General features: G+C 36.7%; 1 protein-coding gene across 1 annotated transcript in view; it reads left to right on the top strand.

Moving 5' to 3' along the window:
• Positions 1-290: 290 nt before the first annotated feature.
• Positions 291-24318, top strand: part of ADAM10 (ADAM metallopeptidase domain 10) — a gene marked incomplete at its 5' end in the record, with an annotated part of 33495 nt that continues 9467 nt past the window's right edge. Inside the window, 6 exons of the mRNA XM_008593123.1 lie at positions 291-454; positions 1307-1490; positions 9789-9939; positions 16974-17157; positions 17862-17970; positions 18438-18658. Coding sequence (XP_008591345.1) covers positions 291-454; positions 1307-1490; positions 9789-9939; positions 16974-17157; positions 17862-17970; positions 18438-18658 — 1013 coding nt within the window. The remainder of the gene's footprint in view (positions 455-1306; positions 1491-9788; positions 9940-16973; positions 17158-17861; positions 17971-18437; positions 18659-24318) is intronic.

Genomic DNA, 24318 nt, shown 5'->3' with positions numbered 1-24318 from the left:
TTTGTTAAATTATTGGGAGCAAAAATTCGGAGACATTTTGATTATGAAGAACAACATTTTATAAGGGCTGTGTAGTGAATCCTGGGAGTGTCTTTATGGGGGTGTCATTAAAACTTTTATTTGAACTGATTTCCTAGTCTTAGACCAAAGAAACTTTTGAGTATTTGATGCATTTGGGTGAATATTTTAGATTCAAAATACAAAATGTTTTAATTTAATAAAGCACATATTAGCTGTTTTGGGGGAGGGTAGAATAAATGCTAATTTAGCTGCTTTTCGTTCTGAATTAGGAAGCTCTGGAGGAATATGTGAAAAAAGTAAACTCTATTCAGATGGTAAGAAGAAGTCCTTAAACACTGGTATTATTACTGTTCAGAACTATGGATCTCATGTACCTCCCAAAGTCTCTCACATTACTTTTGCTCATGAAGTTGGACATAACTTTGGATCTCCTGTAAGTATTGCCTAATAGATTTTTAAAAAGTTATTAGCCTAATTTTTATGCTGAGTGATTTTTTTTGTTTGTTTACAGTGAAAACAAATGTATATATGAGTGTTTAGTTTTTGTATATCAGAACACAGTAATGTACTGAATGTATTGACCATTCTGGAAGGGAGGAAGATAGAATATTTGTGATTAGAATAAGAAAAGTAAGCGTAACAATGCTAGAATTCTATGAAGGCAAGAAATTTTGTCTGGCTTGTTGAAACAAAATAATATATCTCCTGGCCCTAGAAAAGTGTGTGGTACATATGCAATCAAATATCTTTTGAATGAGAATCACTTTTCATTGTTTAAAGTACATTTTGAATGTTTAGCAAATGATGTAATGGTTTTTTTGCTTTCTGGCTTTTCTTTTTTAATTTTAAAATAGATCATTGTGTTTTTATCCCTACTCAGCTTTTTTACTTACCTTTCTTATGTATTGGTTAATAAGTTAGCCTTCTTAGATTCCAATTCTATATATACTTAACTACATGCCAGCTTCTTTTGTTTCCTTTCTCTTTTGTTTTTCTTTTTTCTCTGAACTATTTATAGCATGTAATTTAGCATTTATTTTAAAGAATATTTAGTAGTTTTAAAGTAGTTTCTATTACTGTTAAGAGTTTTAAAAGTAAGTGATCTTATTTTTAATAGACTTTTATGATAGTTCTCAATTCTAGTTCCTACTTACAAAGATATAAATTATCGTGGCTAGACCTCCACTGATTTTCTTTCCTTCCCTTTAAAAAGTTACGTTTAATCAGATGACCTGAAAACCTTCTTTTACTTCCTGTTTATATAACTCTATATTCTGTTTGACAGCATGATTCGGGAACAGAGTGCACACCAGGAGAATCTAAGAATTTAGGACAAAAAGAAAATGGCAATTACATTATGTATGCAAGAGCAACATCTGGGGACAAACTTAACAACAATAAATTCTCACTCTGTAGCATTAGAAATATAAGCCAAGTTCTTGAGAAGAAGAGAAATAACTGTTTTGTTGGTATGTATATTTTCCCAACCTTATTTTATGAACATTTTCAAACATTCAGAAAACTTGAATTATACAGTGAGCACTCACATATCTACCACCCATATTTTACAATTAAAACACATTGTTGTATTTGCTTTATCCATATTTATTACTCTATGCATCCCTCAATTGATATTTTTTGATGCAATTTGAAACAAGTTGCAAACATCAGTATATTTACTCCTAAACACTTTAGCCTACATATTATCAGCTAGAGTTCAATACTGTTTGTAGTTCTTTTTTTGTTTTTTACGAAAGTGAAATGCACAAATCTTAAGTGCAACACTTGATGATTTTTGGCAAATGTATTTACCTGGGTAATGAAGCACCTATCAAGATAAGAGAATGTTTCTTTCGTCCCAGAAAGTTCTTTTATTTCCCTTCCCAACCAGTCTCTGTCCCCAACACACCCCAGAGGCAACCACTATCTGATTTATTTCACCGTAGGTTGGTTTTGTCTGTTTTAAAACTTCACATAAATGGAATCATACAGTTTGTAACCCTTTTGTGGAAGGCTGCTTCAACTCAGCATAATATTTTAGATTCATCATTAATATTTTACTCCTTTTTATTACTGGGTAGTATTACACTGTATGAATATATCCCAGTTTGCTCATCCACTCTCCTATTGTTGAACACCTGGGTTTTTTTGGGTCTGGGATAATATGAATAAAGCTACTATGAAATTCTTTTTTCTTTTTCCTTTTTGTAATAAAATATATATATAACAAAATTTGCCATTTTAACCAATTTTAGGTGTTCAATTCAGTGGCATTAATTACATTCACAGCGTTGTGCAAACATCTTTTCTATCCTTCTCCAAATTGTTTTTCATCACCCCAAACAGAAATTGTGTAACCCTTAAGAAATAACTCCTGCTTCTTCCTCCTTTCAGCCCTAGGTAACCACTAATCTACTTGCTGTTTCTCTAAATTATCCTATTCTAGGTACCTTATATAAGTGGGATTTATACTATATTTGTTCTTTTGTGTCTGGTTTATTTCATTTAGCATAATATTTTCAAGGTTCATCCGTGTTGTAGCATGTTTCAGAACTTCATTCCTTTTTATGGCTGGATAACATTCCAGTGTATGGATACATTTTGTTTTTTCATTCATTTGTTGTGCATCTCCTGTGGCATTTAACATACTCAACCTTGTGGTATTTAACATATCGTAAATATTCTGCCTTATATTATGGTTTATTTTTGCATGTGTCCTTGTCTTGTTTCACATGATTATAAGTTACTTGAGGGCAAACACTGAGGCTTGTTCACCTTTTACATAAAAAACACTTGAAGAGGGGTTAAACATATGACAGCAAAGGAGAAAGAATTGAAGATTTCCAAATAAGCACGTCTTTTTGTTTTTAATTGAAATTTTAATTCAGATAATTGTAGATTCACATACAGTTGTAAGAAGTAATAGATTTTCTGAACCCTTCACCCAGTTCCCCCCAATGGTAATATCTTGCAAAAGTGTAGTACAATATTAAAACCAGGATATACAATCCACAGATCTTATTCTGATTTCCCCAGTTTTTTTTGTTATCATTTCTCTCTGTGTATATTTAGTTCTATTCAATTTTATCATGTGTGTAGGTTTATGTATCCACCACTACAGTCAAGATTCAGAACAGTTCCATCAGCACAAGGATCCCTCAGTGTTGCACTTTTATCACCACACCTACCTCCCTCCTGCTGTCCCCTCTCCCATCTTACTAACTTGTTCTCCCTTTCTAAAAGTTTGTCACTTCAAAATTACTATATAGGACACAATGGAATACCATTCAGCATAAACAAGAGTGAAATTCTGTCATTTGGAGCAACATGGATGAGTTTGAAAATGGCACAGAAAGTCAAATATCGCATGTTCTCACTCATATGTGGAGGCTAAAAAAGTTGATCTCATAGAAATAGAAAGTAGAATAGTGGTTACTGGAGACTGGTAAGGGGAAGGGGGTGGGGGGCATGGGGATAATAGGATGGTCAATGGATACAAAACTGTAGAGAGATAGGAACAATAGGACTTAGTTTTCTATAGTAATATAGGGAGACAACAGCACATTACCGTGTAACTTCAAGTAGCTAGTTGAGAGGATGTTGAATGTTCCCAACACCAAGAGTTGACAAATGTTTGAGATGATGAATATGCTAAATACCCTGACATGATCATTGAGCACTATATAAATGTGCCCAAATATCACATTGTACTCCATAAATATATATAATTATCATGGGTCAATTAAGAAAAAATAAATTAAAAAGAAAAAAAATTTTTCAAAGACAGAAGTAGATTAGAGGTTATAAGAAACTGAAGAGAAGGAATAATGAGACGTTATTGCTTAATAAACAGAGTTTATGTTTAGGATGATGAAAAAGTTTTGGAAATAGAGGTAGTTGTTACACAGCATGTGAATGTAATTAATTTCATGCAATTGTATGTTTAAAAATGCTTAAAATGGCAATCCTGTGGGGGGGTTGGGGGGTTAGCTCATTTGGTTAGAGTGTGGTATTATAACACCAAGGTCAAGGATTCAGATCCCTGTATCAGCCATCACCCCCCACCCCAAAACAAACAAACCCAAAATAAAATGGTAATTAATCCTGGTTATATGTATTTTACCACAATTTAAAAAATAGAAAAAAATCGTTATAGAGGGGGATGGAGGAGGGTAGGGCTACGGAAGATGTTGATCAAAGGGTACAAAGTTTCAGTTAGACTAGAAGAATAAGTTTTGTGATCTCTTGTGCACTGCATGGTGACCACACTTAATAATTAGCTCTATTGAAGCTTTCTATATAATACATAGGTCAGTACATCCTATTGTATCCCATAAATATACACAATTATTATTAGTTAAAAAGAAAAAATTGTATAAATGGAATCATGCAGTATATAACTTTTTAGGATTGCCTTTTTTCCACTCAGCATAATTCCCTGGAGACTCATCTAAATTTTTGTGTATATCAAGTTTGTTCCTTTTCATTGTTAAGTAGAATTCCATGGTATGTATGTTCCACAGTCTGTTTAAACATTCACTTGTTGAATGTCATTTGGGCTGCTTTCAGTGTTTGGCTGTTATGAGTAAAGCAACTATAAACATTTTTGTACTGTTTTTTTGTGTGAACATAAGTTTTTTATTTGGGGGAAATAAATGCCCCCAAATCCAATTGGTGGACCATGTACATAACTGCTTGTTTTGTTTTGTGTGAAACTGCCAAACTTTTCCAGAGTGGCTATACTGTGTTTTACATTCTTACCAGCAATGTATGAATGGTCCAATTTCTCTACATCTTTACCAGAAATATTGTTTTCACTATTTTTTATTTTAGCTATTTATGTAAGTATATAGTGATACCTCATGATTTTAATTTGTGTTTCTCTGATGACTAATGATGTTGGACATCTATTCATGTGCTTATTTGCCATCTGTATATATGCTTTGGTGAAGGGTCTGTTCATGTTTTTGGCCACTTCTAATGGAACTTTTTTTTTTCTGTTGAGTTTTGAGAGTTCTTTATATAGACTAGATACTAGTCATTTTTCAGATACTGGTTTGCAAACATTTTCTCCCGGTCTGTAGCTTTTCTTTTCGTTTTTCACAGAGCAAAAGTTTTAAATTTCGATGAGGTCTGGTTGATCAATTTTTCCTTTTGTGGACTGGCCCCCTTTTCCTTTTAAAATGACAGTTTGAAATTACATTGATGTTATCATTTTTGTTATTGTTATCATTGGTAATTTTTCTAGTTCTTCTTAGTATAGAAGTTGTACATAGATTCTTCATTTGTAATCAGGTTTTCACAGTAAATTTTCTGATTGAAATTGACTTTTTTTTTTTTTTTTTGGTGAATGGCTGGTACCACACTATAATCAACTGAACTAACTGGTTAGCCTGAAATTCACTTTTAAAAATGAGTATATTGCTTTATAAGTATTATGTAGAACTTTTTTGTTTCTTAAATCACAACAAAATATCTATCTATTATAATTTTTGCATTTAAACGGGAACTTTTCCATGTATTAAACTGTTAGCCAATAGCTAATTTGAAGTAATAATTATATGAGAGAAGTTAATATGTAGCAAATATTGCACCTAAGGTTTTTCTGACTTTATCAGTTTTCCTTTTCTCCTAAATTAGATGTCACACGAGTTATAAAATTATTACTAGACTTTGGAAAATCATTATTGTTTACTTTATTAGTATGTATGTACATGTGCATGCTTCTAGTTTTAGAGAACAAAAGAGATGGTATAAAATGAAACAGAGGGATGGAGCTTCAATGACCTCTAAGATTTCCTTTAATCATTAATGTGGTTAAAGATAAAAATGAACTTTCTGAATATAAAGCCAATTTTTCTGGAATATTTTTGACTCAGATGTGCTTCATGTGGGGTTCCTCTGCTTGAGATGTTTCCTTTTATTTATTCAATTTGCAATGGAAAGCCTATATACTAGGACTGTTTTCCACATTGATCTGGTGTACTGGAAAGAAAAGAGCACCAGATTTTAGACCACGAAGACATTGGATTTAGTCTGTGTTTTGCCCATACTGGGGTATATGGTCTCTAGCAAGTCATAAAGTTAGTTTTCTTTCCTAGAAAATGGAATCATTTGATTCTTATCATTCCCTGTAGATGCTAAAGTTCTGTTATTTTATGATCTTAACAAAAAGAAGCATTCCTATTCCAATTTTCAACTTCATTGACAAAACTCAAAGAACTTTAGAAGAGAGCTGAATAAATTTTCTAAAATTATTCACTTTGCTGAGACCTGACTGTCAAACCAACCAAAATCTGGCCCAATACTGTTAGGCCCTGTGGGAGTACAAAAGATAAAATTAATGCATGTTTCTTCCCTTAAGGAGCTTGATATAGCTGAGGAACAAAACTAATGTACATTAAAAAGAATTACTTATTGACCGTATTACAATCAGCCAGATAGAATGTGAGACATTCTGTAGGACAAAATATCCTAACTTCTTTAACAAATAGTGTAAAAATAAAAAGAGGGGGAATCTGTTATATGTTAAAAGAACTTAAGGGACATGTTAACCAAAAGCAACTATGGGGTTGGGGTTGTAGGAGCCTTATTTGGAACTTGATTCAAACCAACTAATTCTCAAGAGACAGTTGAGGAAAACTGAACATGGACTGGCTATTAGATGCTCTTAAACATATTGTTAATTTTGTTAGATGTGGTAATGGTATTTTCATTAGGTTTAAAAAAGAACTAATTACCTATCTCTTAGAGGTGCATCCTGAAGTCTTTACAGAAACAATAATATGTTAGATAGGGTTGTTTTAAAATACTCCAGGAAAAAAAACTTCTGGGGGTAAATGAAACAAGAACAGCATATTGACTACTGTTCTTAAAGCTAAGTGATTGATAGATGGGAGTTCATTGTGCTTATTCTTTTACTGCTTTCATGTATGTTTGAAATTTTCTGTAACAAAAAAAGTTTAATTTTTTTATGGTAGATGAAGCACTAGCTTAATTTGTATTTGTGTGATATAAATAGTACAGTTGTGGTTTAATAAAGCTCAGTGTGGAATGGCTTAAGTAGCAAGTTAACATTTCTAGAAGGGGACCATAAGAAGGTATTAAATCTGGTCAAATCCCCTCACTATACAAATAAAGAAACTGAGGCCCCCAAAAGGGAAGTGACTTACCCAAGGTCACATTGCTAGTTTAGCAGAGCCCCTGTTAGAATTAGGTCTCCTAATTTCCAGATTTCTAGTTTGATCCACTTTTCTTATTCATCAAAGTTTTCCTTTCTCCTTCTTTTATGAAATTCTAAAGAGTCTGCTAATTTTATATATTTATTTATTATTTATTTTTAAAAATTTTTATTGAATCAAAATTGATTATACAGACCTTTGGGGTTCAACATTGAGATATGTTGATCAAATCCATATTACTAGCATATATATTATTACAAATTGTAATTATTATTTATGCCCTTTGTTCAATCCCTCCCCATCCCCCTTTCCCTCCTGCTTCCCCCCTCTAATCACCCTAGCTTTCTTCTCACCCTCTGAAAGAATAATGGTTACTCTGTTGATTTGCTGCCCAAATGATCTGTCCAATGCTGAGAGGTGTGATCAGGTCCCCCAATACTATCATAGAGCAGATGCCTCTAACATCACTCTGAAATGGGCTCAGTGGAAATAGACATCCTCCTCCTTATCTTTGCTGGTGACTCTCCTTGTGTTAATGCACTCCAGTGGCTGGTGGACCATCTGCGTGGTGGTTGTGGCATCTAGCCAACTTCGCGGCAGCCATGCTTATCATGATGGCTGTAGTAGGCCACCAACATGGAGGAGATGTTTTTGGCATGCTCCTTGGTGCTGGTGGGTGTGCCTTGTGTGGAGAGTATCCGATCCCTGGCTCTATACCTCAGGTCCCTGACTGGGTCCTGGAGTGCTGGCATAGTGTGCATGGTTGTGGGAGGGGGGTCTGTTCCCTGACTCCATACCCCGGGTGTCCGGCAGGCCCTGAGGCACTGGCGCAGTGAGCCTGGTTGTGGAAGGGGGGTTGGGTCCCATTCTCCATGCCCTGGGTCCCTGGGTGGGCCCTGAGGTGCTGGTACAGTGTACCTGGTTGTGGGAGAGGGTCCAGTCCCCTTTTCATGTACTGGTTTCCCAGGTGAGCCTTGAGGTGCTGGTGAGGTGTTCCTGGTTGTGGGAGGGAGGTCCAGTCCCCTTCTCCATGCCCCGGGTCCCCGGGTGAGCCTGGAGGTGCTGGTGAGGTGTGCCTGATTGTGGGGGGGTCCAGTGCCCAGCTCCATGCCACGGGTCCCCAGGCAGGCCCCAAGGCACTGGTGCAGTGAGGCTGGTTGTGGTAGGGGGGTCTGGTCTCCTCCATGCCCTGGGTACCTGGGTGGGCCTGAAGGCACTGGCAAGGTGTGCCTGATTGTGGGAGAGGGGTTCGTTGTCTGGCTCCATGCCACAGGTCCCCGGGCAGGTCCCAAGGCGCTGGCACGGTGAGCCTGGTTGTGGTAGGCAGGTCCAGTCCCCTTCTCCATACCCTGGGTCCCTGGGTGGGCCCCAAGGTGCTGGTGAGGTGTGCCTGGTTGTGGTAGCGGGGTCCGGTCCCCTTCTCCATGCCTTGGGCCCCTGAATGGGGGCCTGAGGTGCTGTCACAGTGTGCCTGGTTGTTGGAAGTGGGTCTGGTCCCCAGCTGCTAGCTCTGGGTTCCTGGGCAGGCCCCAAGGCATTGGTGGTGTGCCTGGATGTGGGAGTGGGGTCCGGTCTCCAGCTCCAATCCTCGAGTTCCTGGGTGGGGCCCCAAGGTGCTGGCAGTGTGAGTGGTTATGGGCGGGGGTCCTGCCCCTGACTCCATGCCTCATGTTCCCTGGTAGGCCCCAAGGCATTGGTGGTGTGCCTGGGCCAGAACTAATTTTTTGTCCTTTGCTTACTTCTAACACAGGGGAACTTCCCGTGGGAACCAGTACTTGAGCTGTATGGTTGACCTAAATTGCTGCTTTCCTGCTGTTTCCCTAGGGAAGAATTTTTGTGCAGCTCAGAGTTTAATGGTTGACCTTATAGGTATTTCCTGCTCTGATACTCGGTGCACATGGGTTGTATAGAAACTCAGGTCTGGGCCTGAGTATTTTCATTAAACTGTACCCCATGCAATCCTGCATTCCTCACCAGTCTCCTCTGAGTGGTCCTGCACTGATTGGGGGGCAGATCAGCTGTCCTTGCTGTGTCCCAGTGTTCTCCTGGTGGGCCTGTCTCCCCACTGTCTGTGCTCCAAACACCCCATGGGACGGGCCCTGCACTGGTCCCCTGCATTGACTCACCGGCCTCTGAATGGCTCCCCTTTTTCAGCTGTTCTGGATCCTTGCTCCTGTGTGGGTCCACGGGAATTCTGTTAGTGCTCTTGCTGTCCTGGGGGCCAACAAAGTTCTCTTTGTTGAGAGAGAACAAAGGGAGACCTTTCTGCCTCCAAGTAACTCCATCTAAAAGTCACAGCTGCAGCTTCTGTAGGCTTCTGCTCCATGTGCTTCAGTATTCAAGCGGCCACAGGCCGAAAACACTGAGAGCAGTTTTTTCTTTCTCTTGTGGTTTCTCCTCCTTTTCACCTAAGCTCCAGTGGCCCCCGCTTGGCTGATGTTACATTTTTATAGTTGTAAATTCATTGATTTGTGGGAGAGACTGATGCTGGGGGCCGTATATTCCACCATCTTGACCAGAACCCAAGTCTGTTAATTTTAAATAAAATTAATATGTACATCACCTTGTCTTGTTTATTTTCCTCAGAATCTGGCCAACCTATATGTGGAAATGGAATGGTAGAACAAGGTGAAGAATGTGATTGTGGGTATAGTGACCAGTGTAAAGATGATTGCTGCTTTGATGCAAACCAGCCAGAGGGGAAAAAATGCAAATTGAAACCTGGAAAACAATGCAGGTACCTTTCTAATTCCAGTAGTATTAATGTTTCTGTGCAGTCATACAAAAGCAGTAATGACAGATTTAAAACTGAGATTAAGAAATGCATATAGTTTTGAAACTTTGCCTTTATTTGATGCTTTTTGTTTTATTTATTTTTCGAGAATAGCATTTGTTAGTGCCCTTTTATTAGCAGATTGAACGACTTGTAATTGCAGTTTGTGCAGTGGGTGATAAAAAGGGTCATACAAAGGATGCTTAATAAAATACATATTATTTAGTTCCTAACTATAAAAATGTAACTGTCTTCTATATTTTTAGGATTTTTTTTCTGTTTTTATTCTTAAATTCTATTTTTAAAATTTATTTTTATTTATTTATTTTGAAACATAATTGATTGTACATATCTGTGGTGTACAGTTTGAATATCAATACCTGTGTGCAATATGTGATGCTCAAATCAGGATAATTAGTATATTCAATATTACAAAGTGTAATCCTTTTTTGTGGACCATTATCAATATCTCACTAACCCTCAATCCTACCCAGTCCTACCTCTGGTGGCCAATCTGCTCCCCAATCCTACCTCTGGTGGCCTCAGTTCTGTGCTCTCCTTTTGAAGGTTCAATGAATTATTGTGATTGTTGTATCTTTCTTTTTTTAGCTCCCACTTATGAGTGAGGACATGGTATTTCTCTTTCTGTGTCTGGCTTATTTCATTTAACATAATTTTCTCTAAGTTCATCCATGTTGCTGTGAATGGAAGAATTTTATTCTTTTTAATGGCAAGTAGTATTCCATTGTGTATATATGCCAGATTTTCTTTATCCAGTCTTCTGTGGATGGACATTTAGATTGGCTGTTGTAAATAGAGGTATAATAAATATGGGAGTGAGGTGTCCCTTCGACATGACGATTTCTCTTCCTTTGGGTATATACCTAACAGTGGAATTACTGGATTGTATGGTGGTTCTATCTGCAGTTGTTTGAGGAGCCTCCGTACTATTTTTCTTAATGGCTGCACTGATTTACAGTCCCACAAACAGTGTAGGAGGGTTCCCCTTTCTCCGCATCCTTACTAGCATTTGTTATTCTCTGTCTTTTTGATAATAGCCAGTCTAATTGGGGTGAGATGATATCTCAGTGTGGTTTTGATTTGCATTTTCCTGATGTTTACCAGTGTTGAACATTTTTTTCACATGTTAGCCGTTTGTATATCTTCCTTTGAGAAATGCCTGTTCAGCTCCTTTGACCATTTTTAAATCAGGTTACTTGTTTTTTTTACTGTTAAGTTGTTTGAATTCCTTGTACATTCTGGACATTAATTCCTTGTTGGATGCATAGTTGGCACATATTTTCTCCCACTCCATAGGTTGTCTCTTTGCTCTATTGATTGTTTCTTTTGCTGTATACAAGCTTTTTAGTTTGATATCTCAATTGTTTATTTTTTCTTTTTTTGCCTTTCCTTTGGGTCTTATTCATAAAGTCTTTGCCCAGTCCTACTTTCTGCAGTGTTTCCCATATATTATCTTTTAGGACTTTTATAGTTTCAGATCTTATATATATTTAAGTCTTTAATTTATTTGAAGTGATTTTTATATGTGGTGAGAGATATGGGTCTAGTTTCATTCTTCTACATATGGATTCCAGTTTTCCCAGCAGTTATTTATTGAAGCCAGTCTTACCCCAGTGTACGTTCTTGGTGCTTTTGTTGAAGATCAGTTGGCTCTAAGTATGTGGGTTGAATCTGGGTTCTCTATTCTGTTCCATTGGTCCGAGGATCTGTTTTTATGCCAGTACCATGCTATTTTGTTTACCATAGCTTTGTAGGATAATTTAAAGTCAGGTAGTGTAGGGCCTCTGGCTTTATTTTTTTTTTGGTCAGGATTGCTTCGGTATTTAGGGTCTTTTGTTTTGCAATATGATTGTTAGGATTGCTTTTTCTTTTTCTGTGAAGAATGTCATTGGTATTTTAAAGGAGATTTTATTGAGTCTGTAGGTTGCTTTGGGTAGTATGGACATTTTCACAATGTTATTTCTTCCAGTCCAAGAGCATAGAATGTCTTTCCATCTCTTTGTGTCCTCTTTAATTTCTTTCAGCAGTGATTTGTAGTTCTCATTTTAGAGATCTTTCAACTCCTTGGTTAAATTTATTCCTAGATATTTTCTTTTCTTTTTTTTTTGGTCACTTGTAAATGGGCTTGCTTTCTTGATTTCTTTTTCTGCTAGATGGTATTTGGAGTATAAAAACACTACAGATTTTTGCATGTTCACTTTATATCCTGCAGCTTTACTGAAATCCTTTATCAGCTGTAAGTTTTTTGGTAGTCTTCAGGCTTTTCTATATATAGGATCATGTCATCTGGGTTTGTTGTATATGGCATTTATTATGTTGAGATACTTTCCTTCTATACCTAGTTTGCTGAGAGTCTTTATCATGAAGGGATGTTGAATTTTGTCAAATGCTTTTTCAGCAACTATTGAGATAATGGTTTTTGTCCTTGATTTTGTTGATGTGGTGTATCACTGTTATTGACTTGTATATGTTGACCCATCCTTGCATCCCTGGGATGAATCCCACTTGATTGTGGTGTATATATGTATTTTCTTTGATGTGTTGCTGTATTCTGTTTGCTAATATTTTGTATTTTGTTGGGGATTTTTGTATCCATGTTCATCCAAGATATTGGCCTGTGGTTTTCTTTCTTTGTTTTATCTTTGTCTGGTTTTGGTATCAGGGTGATGCTGACCTCATAGAATGAGTTTGGGAGAATGGCTCTGTTTCAATTTGTTTGGAATGGTATGATGCGTATTGGTATTATTTCCTGTTTATACATTTGGTAGAATTCAGCATTAAAGCCACCTGATCATGGGCATTTCTTTGTAGGGAGACTGCTGATTACTGCTTCAATTTTATTGATTGTTATTGGTCTGTTCAGGTTTTCTGTGTCTTGGTAGTTTGTATGTAACCAGAAATTTGTCCCTTTCCTCCATGTTTTCAAATTTGTTGGCATATAGTTGTTTATAGTAGTCTCTAATAATTCTTTGTATTTTTGTGGTATCAGTTGTAATGTCTCCTTTTCCATTTCTGATTTTTGTTATTTGCATCTTCTCTCTCTTTTGTTTTTTTGTTTTTTTGTTTTTTTTTGCTTAGCTAATGGTTTGTCTATTTTTTTTATCTTCTCAAAAAAAACAACTTGTGTTTCATTGATCTTTTGTATAATTTGGGGGTCTCCATTTCATTTAATTCTGCTCTGATCTTAATTATTTCTTTTTATCTGCTAACTTTGGATTGCATTGTTCTTGTTATTCTAGTTCTTCAAGGTATAGCATTTGGTTGTTTTTTTGAAATCTTTCTTTTCTTTTGATGTGTTTATTGCAATAAACTTCCCTCTTTGTACTGCTTTTGTGGTATCTCTCAGGTTTTGATGTGTCTTTATTTACATTATTTCAAGAAATTTTTTGATTTCTTTTCTAATTACTTCTTGGACCCACAGGTTGTTTGCAAGCATGTTGTTTAATTTTCATATATTTGTTTTGTTTCCAGAATTTTGCTTGTTATTGATGTCTGTTTTGATCCATTGTAGACTGAAAAGATACTTGAATTGATTTCAATTTTTAAAAATTTGTTGAGACTTGATTTGTGACCTAATATGTGGTTTGTCCTGGAGAATGTTACACGTGCTGATGAAAAGAATGTATAGTCTGTAGTTGTTGCATGAATTACTCTGTAGATATCTGCCAAGTCCAAATGGTCTAAAGTGTACTCTCTTGTACATAGCATATAGTTGGATGTAGCTTTTAAATCCAATCAGTGAGTTTGTGTCTTTTGAGTGGGGAAAGTAATCCATTTACACTTAAGGTTGTTGTTGAAATGTATTGTGTTATTCCAGGCATTTTTATCAATTTTTGTTTGGATGTTATAAATATCTTTTGTTCCTTTCTTCCCCTTTTCTTATTTGTCTTCAGTATTTGTTGGTTTTTGGAGGTGGTAATATGTAGTTTCTCTTTTTCATTTGCGTTTTGTTCTACCTGTGGGTTTTCTTCATTCATGTGTATTCGTGGTAGTGATTATCATTCTTTGGATTCCAGATGCAGGACTCCCTTGTGAGGATTTCTTGTAGAGTTGGTTCTCTGGTGGTGAAATCTTAAATTTTTGTCTGGGAAATACACTATTTCTCCTTTATTTCTAAAGGATAGTCTTTACTTTGGGTATAGTATTCTTGGCTGGTAGATTTTTTCTTTTAGTATTTTGAATATATCATCATATTCTCTTGTGGCCTGTAGAATTTCTGTTGATAAGTCTGCTGTCAGTCTGATGGGGACTATATTATAGGTGACTTGGCACTTTTCTCTTGCTGTTTTTAGGATTGTCTCTTTGTCTTTGAGTTTTGTCAGTTTGACTATAAAGTGTCTTAGAGAGGATCTTTTTGAATTGAACCTGTTTGGGGACCTTTGAGCCTCCTGGATTTGAAGGTCCATGTCTCTCTCTATACCTGGGAAGTTTTCCACTATTATTTCATAGAATATGTTCTCAATGGCCTTTTCCTTTCTCATCCCCTTCTGGAACACTCGTGATTAGGATGTTTGTGCACTTAAGGTTGTGTATCAGTCTGTTTGTGTTGCTTATAACAGAACACACAGAACTGGATGATTTATAAAGAAAATGAAATTTATTGCTTACAGTTTCTGAGACTGGGAAGTCCACTGTCCATCTGTTGGTGGTGACAGTGACTCAGGGGTCTCACATTGCAAGATGGTGGGAGCAGAGAGAGCAGAGAGAGAAAAAGAAAGATTCTCCTCTTCTTTTAAAAGCCTTCTGAACCGTGCCCCTCACCACCATTTTTAATCCATTCATTACTGCACGGTCCTACCACCCAATCACATCTTCAAGGCCCCACTTCACAATTACCATAATAGGAGTTCCCACCCTGTTAACAGTCACAGTGGGGGCTAAGTTTCTAATACATAAAACGTGGGGGATACAATTCAGGCTTCACTGAGTTTTGGGGGGACATAATTCAATCCACTACAGGTTGTCTGCTAGCTCTCTTAGATTTTCTTTATTTTTAAAAAATTCTGTTTTCTTTTTTTCTTGTCTGCCTGGGTTATTTCAAAAAGACTGTCTTCAAGATCAGAAATTCTTTCTTTTGCTTGCTCTAGCAGCTGCCTAAACTTTTGATTTGTGTTTTTTCGTTCGTCAAATGAACCCCTTAGTTCCAGGAGTTCTACTACATTCTTTTTTAAGGTATTGATCTCTTTATAAATTTCCTCCTTCATATCCTGTATAATTTTTCTCATTTCGTTGGGTCCTCTAACTGAGTCTTCTTGTATTTCATTGAATTTCCTAAGATTGTTGCTTGGGAGTTCCTTTTCAGTCATTTCAAGGGTTTCCTGCTGTATGGGATCTGGTACTTGAGAATTATTGTATTCCTTTGCTGGTGTCATATTTTCTTATTTTTGTTTGTTTTTTAAATTGTATTTCTTGTATACCTACACTGATATCTGGTCATTTGTTAGAGCATTTGGTATTATAATGGTATTGCTTCTTCCATTACTCTGGAGTTGGCTTTGAGAAGGACTTCCTCCTGTAGATGTGTTTTATATTGACTGTTGAGGTGGGTGTTTTAGTATTGGTTCCAGGTAGATGCAGTACTGTAATCTCCATGTGGGTACTTCAGCTGTATTCAATGTCAGAGTTGTGTGTGAGTGCCTCCTTGGCTTTAGGAGCACTTAGTGGGGCACTTAGTGATTTTTCGCTGCAGTTAGTGACACTGTGTTGGGTTGTCGAGGATATGGGTGAGCTCTCGAGTTCTTGGGAGAAGCACCTTGGTGCCCTGTTGCTCTTTGGCTTGGGTGGGTGACCCTGCATGGGCTGGTTGGCACCCCAGCTAGCATCCCTGTGACCTTGATGGGTGTGCTGGGGTATACTGCAGCTCCTCAGTTTGAATCAGTGACTTTGGGCAGGCTTTCTCTTTCTTTTTTTCTACAGGCAGATGGACCTCTTGGGTTCGTGCTTCTCCCAGTGGGGAGATGGTATGGTGGTGGTTTGGAATTTTCTTCCTTACTCTATTTGGCCATCCTGGGTTTCTGTACCCCCCAGGGATTCTGTGTGTGACTCCCCAAATCACGGCAATTGCATGGGCTGTGCACATAACTCCCATCCCCAAGTGCACTATTGCATGGGGCAGTGTAATTCTCTGTATGGGGTGAGCCACTGGGTCCTGAGTCTGCACTTGCTCTACTGGTGACCTTCCTTGTGTCAGTGCAGTCAAGTGATTGGCAGGCCACTTGCATGGTGGTAGTTCCTGCTGTAGTCTGGCCTTGCGGCAATATTCACTCTGGTGATGGCTGTAGCAGACCACCCACTCAGTGGCAGTGTCTGCTGCATCATTGGGCTGCTGGCATAATGGTATCCTGTGCTGCTACTGTCTGTCTCAGAGGCTGCCTTTGGCTCCTCATGGTTCTTGTGCTCCTGCTGGCTGTTATTGGGCTTTAGGATATTTTAGGATATATTTTTTTAGGATCTTAACTTTAAATATTTAGGTAATATGGAGACTGTGCATTTTTATAACTTACTGTTATATAATTATTTCACTTGTCAAATTTCTTTAGTAATGATGGATACATGCAATAGAATATTGTTTATACAATACTTTTTAAATGGCTAGTCTATTTATTCTAGTTTGATTTTACCATAAAAATGTGAGAAAGACTGATAAATTGACTAATGTGTGATGTAACTATGAAAAACACTGATAAATTGCCTAATATTAAATCCATTTTCCATCCTAGCTTTTCACTGTAGGCACACAGAGGAGAATGCTGAATATAGTATGCATTGACTGTGAAAACAAGATGTTTAATTATTTTTCCACACTTATTAGGATATTTAAATTTAGTAGCCTCTTATTCCAGTATTTGAAGTTGTATACCAGTGACATACTTATTATTTAAAAGATGAGATTTATGATTTAAAAATTAGGACCATATCTAAGTTTATAGAAAATATCTAGTGATTTACTTTGTTTTATCACTTAATGTTTCTTCTAGTCCAAGTCAAGGTCCCTGTTGTACAGCACAGTGTGCATTCAAGTCAAAGTCTGAGAAGTGTCGGGATGATTCAGACTGTGCAAGAGAAGGAGTATGTAATGGTTTCACAGCTCTCTGTCCAGCATCTGACCCTAAACCAAACTTCACAGACTGTAATAGACATACACAAGTGTGCATTAATGGGGTAGGTATTTGATTTTATATGTTTTTTATTTAATTTTGTAAAACTTGCTTTTTCATACTAATTGTTGACACTTAAAGCTGCATATTTAATGTAATTAATTTTGGTCTCTGTTTCAGAAATATCCCTATCTATTCTCCACAAAGACATGAATGTATTACGTGGCACAAGCGGCATTCTATTATAACTTTTCTTCTTTCCAACTATATGTGTTTGACATTCTGTAGAGAAATGTAGTTGTACAACTAGGCATGTGACTTTGTCTATACTGTTTTTAAGTTTTACAAATTAATATTTTAATAGCCTAAATAAAAGAACTCTTCTGGTCATTTTCTCTGAATGGAAAGTCTTTAGAGCTTTCATGGCTAAATAATATTTTCCTCTACATGAAGAAAATTTCATTTTTCTCTCCTTATAGAGGAACCATAATAACCAACATAAAATGCATGCTCATCTAATCTCTCTCTGCTGTTTAGTTTTTTCTTTTTCCTTTAGTCATTTATTGCGTTAAAAGATTTGACTTACTTGCATTTACTCTCTTTCAGATATATTCATTTGATCCAGTTCTTATACTCATGTGTGTTTGTTTTCCACTTATATTTCCACTTTATTTTGACATTGGAAGCTCATACCTGCCTATCTATCACTATGAGCAATAGGTCTGACTGTATAGGGATTAAATAATTTGTCTTTTATTTTTCCTCCAGCAATGTGCAGGTTCTATCTGTGAGAAATATAGCTTGGAAGAATGTACCTGTGCCAGTTCTGATGGTAAAGATGACAAGGAATTGTGCCATGTCTGCTGTATGAAGAAAAGTAAGGCTTTTAAATTCAGTTTATAATCTTTTTCAAAAACCATTATTTCCCCTCAATTTTTAGAGTTAAACTTTCACATGTAGCTGGAAACTATCTGTCTAAACTAAATCTGTCCTCTTGAGAAAATTTTGCATGTAACACAGCATTGTGTCTTTAGCATTGTGATCCATACAATATTTTTTAAATGATAAACTAGATAAAACATTGCCAGCTTTATAGCAATAATTTATATAAACACTGCTAGGTTTCAAAGCCATTATAGGTACTAAATCAAGACTTGCTGGTTGTTTGTTTATATTGTAACATTTAAGGTGAATTACAAATGGCATTATCCATCCTAACCAGTGAAGGTTTATATAACATGTGAAGGTAATGATTTTAGGCAGTTTCTTCTTTTCCTTTCACTTTATCCAACTGGCTCTTTAGGAAATCTAATCTTTATCTTATATTTGATTCTTCTTTTCCAGTGGATCCATCAACTTGTGCCAGTACAGGGTCTGCACAGTGGAGCAAGCATTTTAATGGTCGAACCATCACCCTGCAACCTGGCTCCCCTTGCAATGATTTTAGAGGCTACTGTGATGTTTTCATGCGGTGCAGATTAGTAGATGCTGATGGTCCTCTAGCTAGGCTTAAAAAAGCAATTTTTAGTCCAGAGCTCTATGAAAATATTGCTGAATGGATTGTGGTAAGTATAGTTTTTAAGAAACCTTAACTTAAAATGGTTTCATCTTAATTTTACTTGGCCAGAGTCACTAACGTTACGAGAAACTCATTTCTTTCCTGTTTATACTGGAATTACTTTGTCCAAAGATTTTTAAAGTTCAAATATCCCTGGTTATTACTTCCTTCTGAAGTGATAAGAATCTCCACATGTGTGTCATTTGTCGATTGGTTAGTAGGTGATGGGAGTCATTGTGTTGTACTCTGCTCCTTAGTTCATCTGCTAAATGGGTTACTTCCTCTTTTAGTCCATATAATTAGGGCATTTTCATGGGAACGTTTTCATTGAGTTTTTTTGGAAAATGCTACTTGCTTTTTATACTTCTCTCTTGTCTCAATATGGCAGATAGCCAGCTGCAGGTTCTACTTTGCCAAACAGGAAAGATGATAGAGAAATTGTTGATTTTCTGAAGTTTTCTTTTAATCTTTCAATATAATTTCTGGGTCTTCTTCATCTTGTCCATGATAGGAAATGTTGAGCAGGGTAAGATCAGATACAGAGCCTTTTGCAGATCTGTTAATGATTATGGATGTTCATCTAACATTAATCCACTGAACTGTATTATTTTTAAGCCCACATTTCTCCAAGTTGTACAAACATCGAATTGTCTGAAATTTTCTTAACAGATTGCTGAGAATGACTGTCTCAACTCACTTAAATGTTCATGCTTTCTAAGTGGTTACATTAAAATATTCATACAAACTTGTAAGTGATGTATTTGAGAATATGCTATACCTGAACTGAATTTAGTTTGCTTTGGAAATTGACCTAGAATTCTGATTCCTAACCCTTTCCCAAATTATTTCGTGTGTGTGTGTGTGTGTGTGTGTGTGTGTTTCAGGACTAAGGATGGCTTAAAAGCACAAAAGATGTTGTCTGTGTGAGATGTCAGCCCTTTTTGGTATTCTTCTAACAACATTCTACAATAAAAATTTTGTAGTTCCCTGCATGAAAATACTGTTTATGATTCATAGGAAGAATAATACTTTGCATGTTAGAATATGTGATTTTTAGGTACGTAAAGAATATATAGTGGGAGGATTGTTGAAATTTGATTTAGGAGACCTAGGTTTCAAATCAAATAATTGGGCAGTTGACTTAACTGAGGTCTCCTTAAAACATTCTATGTCAGGCATTTATACTCCTGTGCTTGTTGCATCATAGATGTTCAGTGAATATCTGTTAAGCCAAAGGTCTCTTTTGGCTGCTTGGTGTAATAGAGGGAGCATAGACTTGGGAGTCATAGAAGGATTTGGACAATCTTTCTCGCATTTGTCAATTCTGTGACTTCAAGCAACTTACATTTCTTGGCCCTTTTCTGTTTTCAACTCAGATCCAGTTCTTTTCTTTTTTTTTTTTTTTTAAATTATCTCTAATAAGAATAAGTTGAAATTTGGTATACTTATCTACTCTACAGGACAATGTACATAGGAAATCTGTAATGAGGATATCTCAGAGTTACAGTTTATTGAGTATATGTTGTGCTAAGTATTTTAGATATTCTAGGTATCGAATCATATCACTGAACACAATTTTTTTTCACTTTTCTTCATTATCTCAAATTTTGACTCACTGAATTATGTAGAATTTCAAAAGCTCTGTTTTCTTACTTTACAGATATTAATAGACACAATCTTTTAAGTATTTTTAAAACCTTTTTTTCATATTTTAGATTTGAAGTTTTAATGACATGTTTCTTACAATGAATTAGTAACATGAATGAAGTGTTTTCTTGTTCTCTGGAACTGATTAGTCAGGCAATTTTAGGTTTATACAGGTTTGCTTTAAGTGAGTGTGGAATAGTACATGCTTTTTTTATATATATATAATTGTTGACATTCATATGACACTCTTTGGAATAGCATGGCCCATAATGCATGAAGAGTACCACTAGGCTGCATTTGTGGGCATTAACCAGGTCAAGCAGTTAAGATAACATCCAGTTCTTCATAAGTTATTTGTCTCACTTGATTATGTGCTGAGTTCACTTCTATAGCAGAGTTTATTTTGTCCATTAATAGCTTGTTGTTTGACCTTTTTTTTTTTTTTAGTAGCTGGCCAGTGTGGGGATCTGAACCCTTGACCTTGGTGTTACACCACCACGCTCTAACCAAATGCACTAACCAGCCAGCCCTATTGTTTGACATTTTATCATGTCAGAGAAGTGTCCTTCTAGTTAGTATTAGAGGTTATTAGGATGTTGTGGTGTAAGAAGCTATGAAAGAGGTGAGGGTTAGTTTTACTGACTTTCCTTACCAGTGGTGCCTGGTGGGTTTTGGTCTCCTTTCTGTGGCACAGTATCACAACTTTTCTCTTCATGCAGGGTAGAATAGGAAGAACCTTAACAGTTCAGTACTTCAGGGCATTGGATACTGACTGCCACTGGTGCTGTGGAAATGGTACTTTCTTTTCTGGAGGAGTTGTTTTTGACAACCGTGTTCTGATTTTTCAAAAATACATTCATTATATTTGCTGAGTGCCTACTGTGTATCTGGCTGGGAAATAATGTTATACATGCTTTGGATTTATCAAGGAGACATCTAGGTTTTGAAAAGTTTGAGAGAATATACCAATAAATCTGTTAAGACTCTGTATCATTATCTCCTTTTCTTTAAATGGGGATTGAGGACATTAGTAATTTTTTTCACTTTCTTCCATAACTATGTGTTCTGATATTCTGCATCTTTTGTATTAGTTTTGACATTGTAGAAAACTGTCTTTTACCTTATTTTTTTCAAATTTATTACTGTGTTTACCCCTCCACTTTTTTCTCTTTTATCTGTTCAGATTTATCAGGAGTTTGTCTTTTTTATTATTATTTTGACAAGAATCAAAACTGTTTCTCATTTTTTCATTAATTTCTGCTCTCATATTTTACCCTAATTTTATGAATCTAAGTATTAAGTATCTGGTATTTTTTATGAGTGAAGATTTAAAGCAGTATTTCCCAAATGTTCCTTGAGATGCTCTATGGGTTTGGTGGTCGGATGAATCTATAAAACACTGCATGCTATAGACTCCTCTTGGAGATTTGTGAGAAGATTTTCTGAAGTCCTGCAATAAATAAATCCTTTTAACTTCATTTTCCAAACTTACCTAACCCCAGGCACTTTATTCATGTAAGGCTTATGAAATCCTAAATACCGTTAGAAGTCATTTGGGGAAGCATTGCTTAAGAGCAGTAGTTCTCAATCCTGGTTTTACCAAGCATCACTGTAGGGCTTAGACCAGTTAAATCAGAATATCTTGGAATGGGAATATCTTAAATTATCTGGGTCTTTTAAAACTCTCCAGCTAATTGTCATGAAGAGCCAGGGTTGAGAACCACTCATCTAGAACAGGGGTTGGCAAACTATGGCCCATGGGCTAAATCTAGCCCCCTGCCTATGTTTGTATGGCTCATAAGCAAAGAATGTTTTTTATAATTTTAAATGGTTGGAAAAAATTATGAAAATAACGTTCTTTTGAAAATTCAAATATATGAAATTAAATTTTTCAGTGTCCATAAATAGCATTTTATTGGAGTATGGCCATACCCATTCATTGCCCATGTCTACTTTTGCACTTTGAGTTGTTGTAACAGAGACTGTATGGCCCCACAAAACCTAAAATATTTATCTAGGCTTTTACAGGAAATATTTGCCAACCTCTGATCTAGAGCAGTGATCTCAAAAAATAGTGCCCTGACCACGAGCATCAGCATCATGTAAGAACTCAATACAAAGGCAATTCTCAGGCCCCACTGTGGACCCACTGAGTCACTAGGTAATGGTACATGCCAGTGTTTGGGAACTATTTTTTCAGTCTGCACTGTAAATACTCCTTTTTAAAAGACTTGTAACAGAAATTTTCTACTTTGTCATCCTGATATATTGAAAATGGAAGGTGGTTGCAGATTTACAGAGTCCTTCATTGCCTAGTGGATAGGCCACATAAGTATCACTTATGAAACTTGAACAACAAAGATGCAAGATCACAGGGCTTAGCAGATGACTATATATACTAGATGAATGAAGCCAGTTGCTTTCTGCTTGGCATATTGCTAGTGGTTGGTAGTGGGGGTGATGGTAGTGGTGGTGGGGGTGGTGGTAGTGGTAGTGGGGTTTGAAGGATAGGAGAAGAATACTCATATTTAGTCAAAGTCCAGACTATAGTAAATTCTGAAGGATAGAAAGCAAGCTTTCTGCCCCTGCAGGGATGGCATAATCAATATCACAACAAGGCACTATAGACCCACATGCCCCTGTGATCCACAGGAAATCCAGAGTGCAGAGTTGTTGAACAGTGGAGAGGGTGAGAGTTGAAAGTGAGAATTGTTAAACAGTGGAGTATTCACTGAAGGGATAATATGGTTGGCTTTCCTGGAGATCTTTAAAAACAGTAGATTATCTTATATCTGAAGAGTCCTGAGTGAATGTCTTATCCCTCTCCCCTCACACACTTTGTTTGGGTGATACCTGTTTTATCATTTTGTTATCTTATAGGTTCTTTTTGTTTATTTAGATTAGTAAACACTGTTGTAATTAATACATAATAAGACTAGTAAATTTTGACCTTTTATGTTATCATTGGCTATATATAAGTAACTATTGAACAACATGTGTCTTTTTCTTATGAAGAATTATTTTCTCAGAGTTAATTTAATGCTTACTAACTTCTAGGCTATTTTTTAAACTTTTGGAGGTCTTCTCTTTGTTCCTTAAGTTTTGCTTAACACCCTCGTATTGATGACAAATAAGAGCCTGGCACACAATTTACACTCATTAAGTGTTCATTGAACAAATGACAAGCTCTCCTTTCAGATTAGCAGGTAGACAAATTGTGATCTTGTCTTCTGAGGTGAAATGCATATTTCACATTCACTAGCCTGGGTGGTATTCTTTCCCTGACTCTGTAATATAAGTGAAAGAGAAAAACATGAAACTTAGTATTTAACTCACTCTGATAATTCTCTTTTAAAGGGACGTTTAAAAAAAGTCTCTATTGAAGGCAGCCATACTTACTAATGCTCTCAAATATACCATTGTTCGAAAAGCTACTATCATTGCCACTAAAATCTCAAGCTTAGGGCTTCTGAGATATGTAGTTACATGGAAAAATTTGGAGGAGAGCCAGGAACACTGTGTTAGAAGGAAGTTCTGGAAGTTCTCAAGGGTTTTGAATGCTGTATTTTAGTAAATATCTGTTGATCCAAACTGGGATTAGGTCCTTTTGACCACTGTTTTCTACGAAATCTTAACCACTGTTAAATCCAGGCTTTCTCCAAACTGCTTCTCTTACTGCCATTCTACTTGCATTGTTCTTTAAGACTTATACAGGTACTGAAAAACTAGTATTAGAGGCATCAAAAGCACAATTTTTATATCCTGTCTCTGTTGGAAGAGCCTTGTGACACTATTTGTACGTGTTAGGCAACCTAGAAATAATAAAGAGGCCGTTAGAAATGTTTCAAGGGGCCGGCCCGGTGGCGCATTGGATAGTGCGCCGCTTGGGAAGCGCGGCGGCGCTCCTGCCCGAGGGTTCGGATCCCACATACAGACCGGTTCCCGCTCTCTGGCTGAGTGAGGCGCGGGAGCAACACCGAGGGTTGTGGTCCCGTTGCCGGTCCCGGTCCGGTGCGGGGG

The sequence above is a fragment of the Galeopterus variegatus genome, unplaced genomic scaffold, assembly GCF_000696425.1.
Source record: "Galeopterus variegatus unplaced genomic scaffold, G_variegatus-3.0.2 Scaffold8740, whole genome shotgun sequence".
Taxonomy (NCBI): domain Eukaryota; kingdom Metazoa; phylum Chordata; class Mammalia; order Dermoptera; family Cynocephalidae; genus Galeopterus; species Galeopterus variegatus.
The sequence above is the reverse complement of the archived record's forward strand: the minus strand, read 5'-3'. Positions and strand labels throughout refer to the sequence as shown.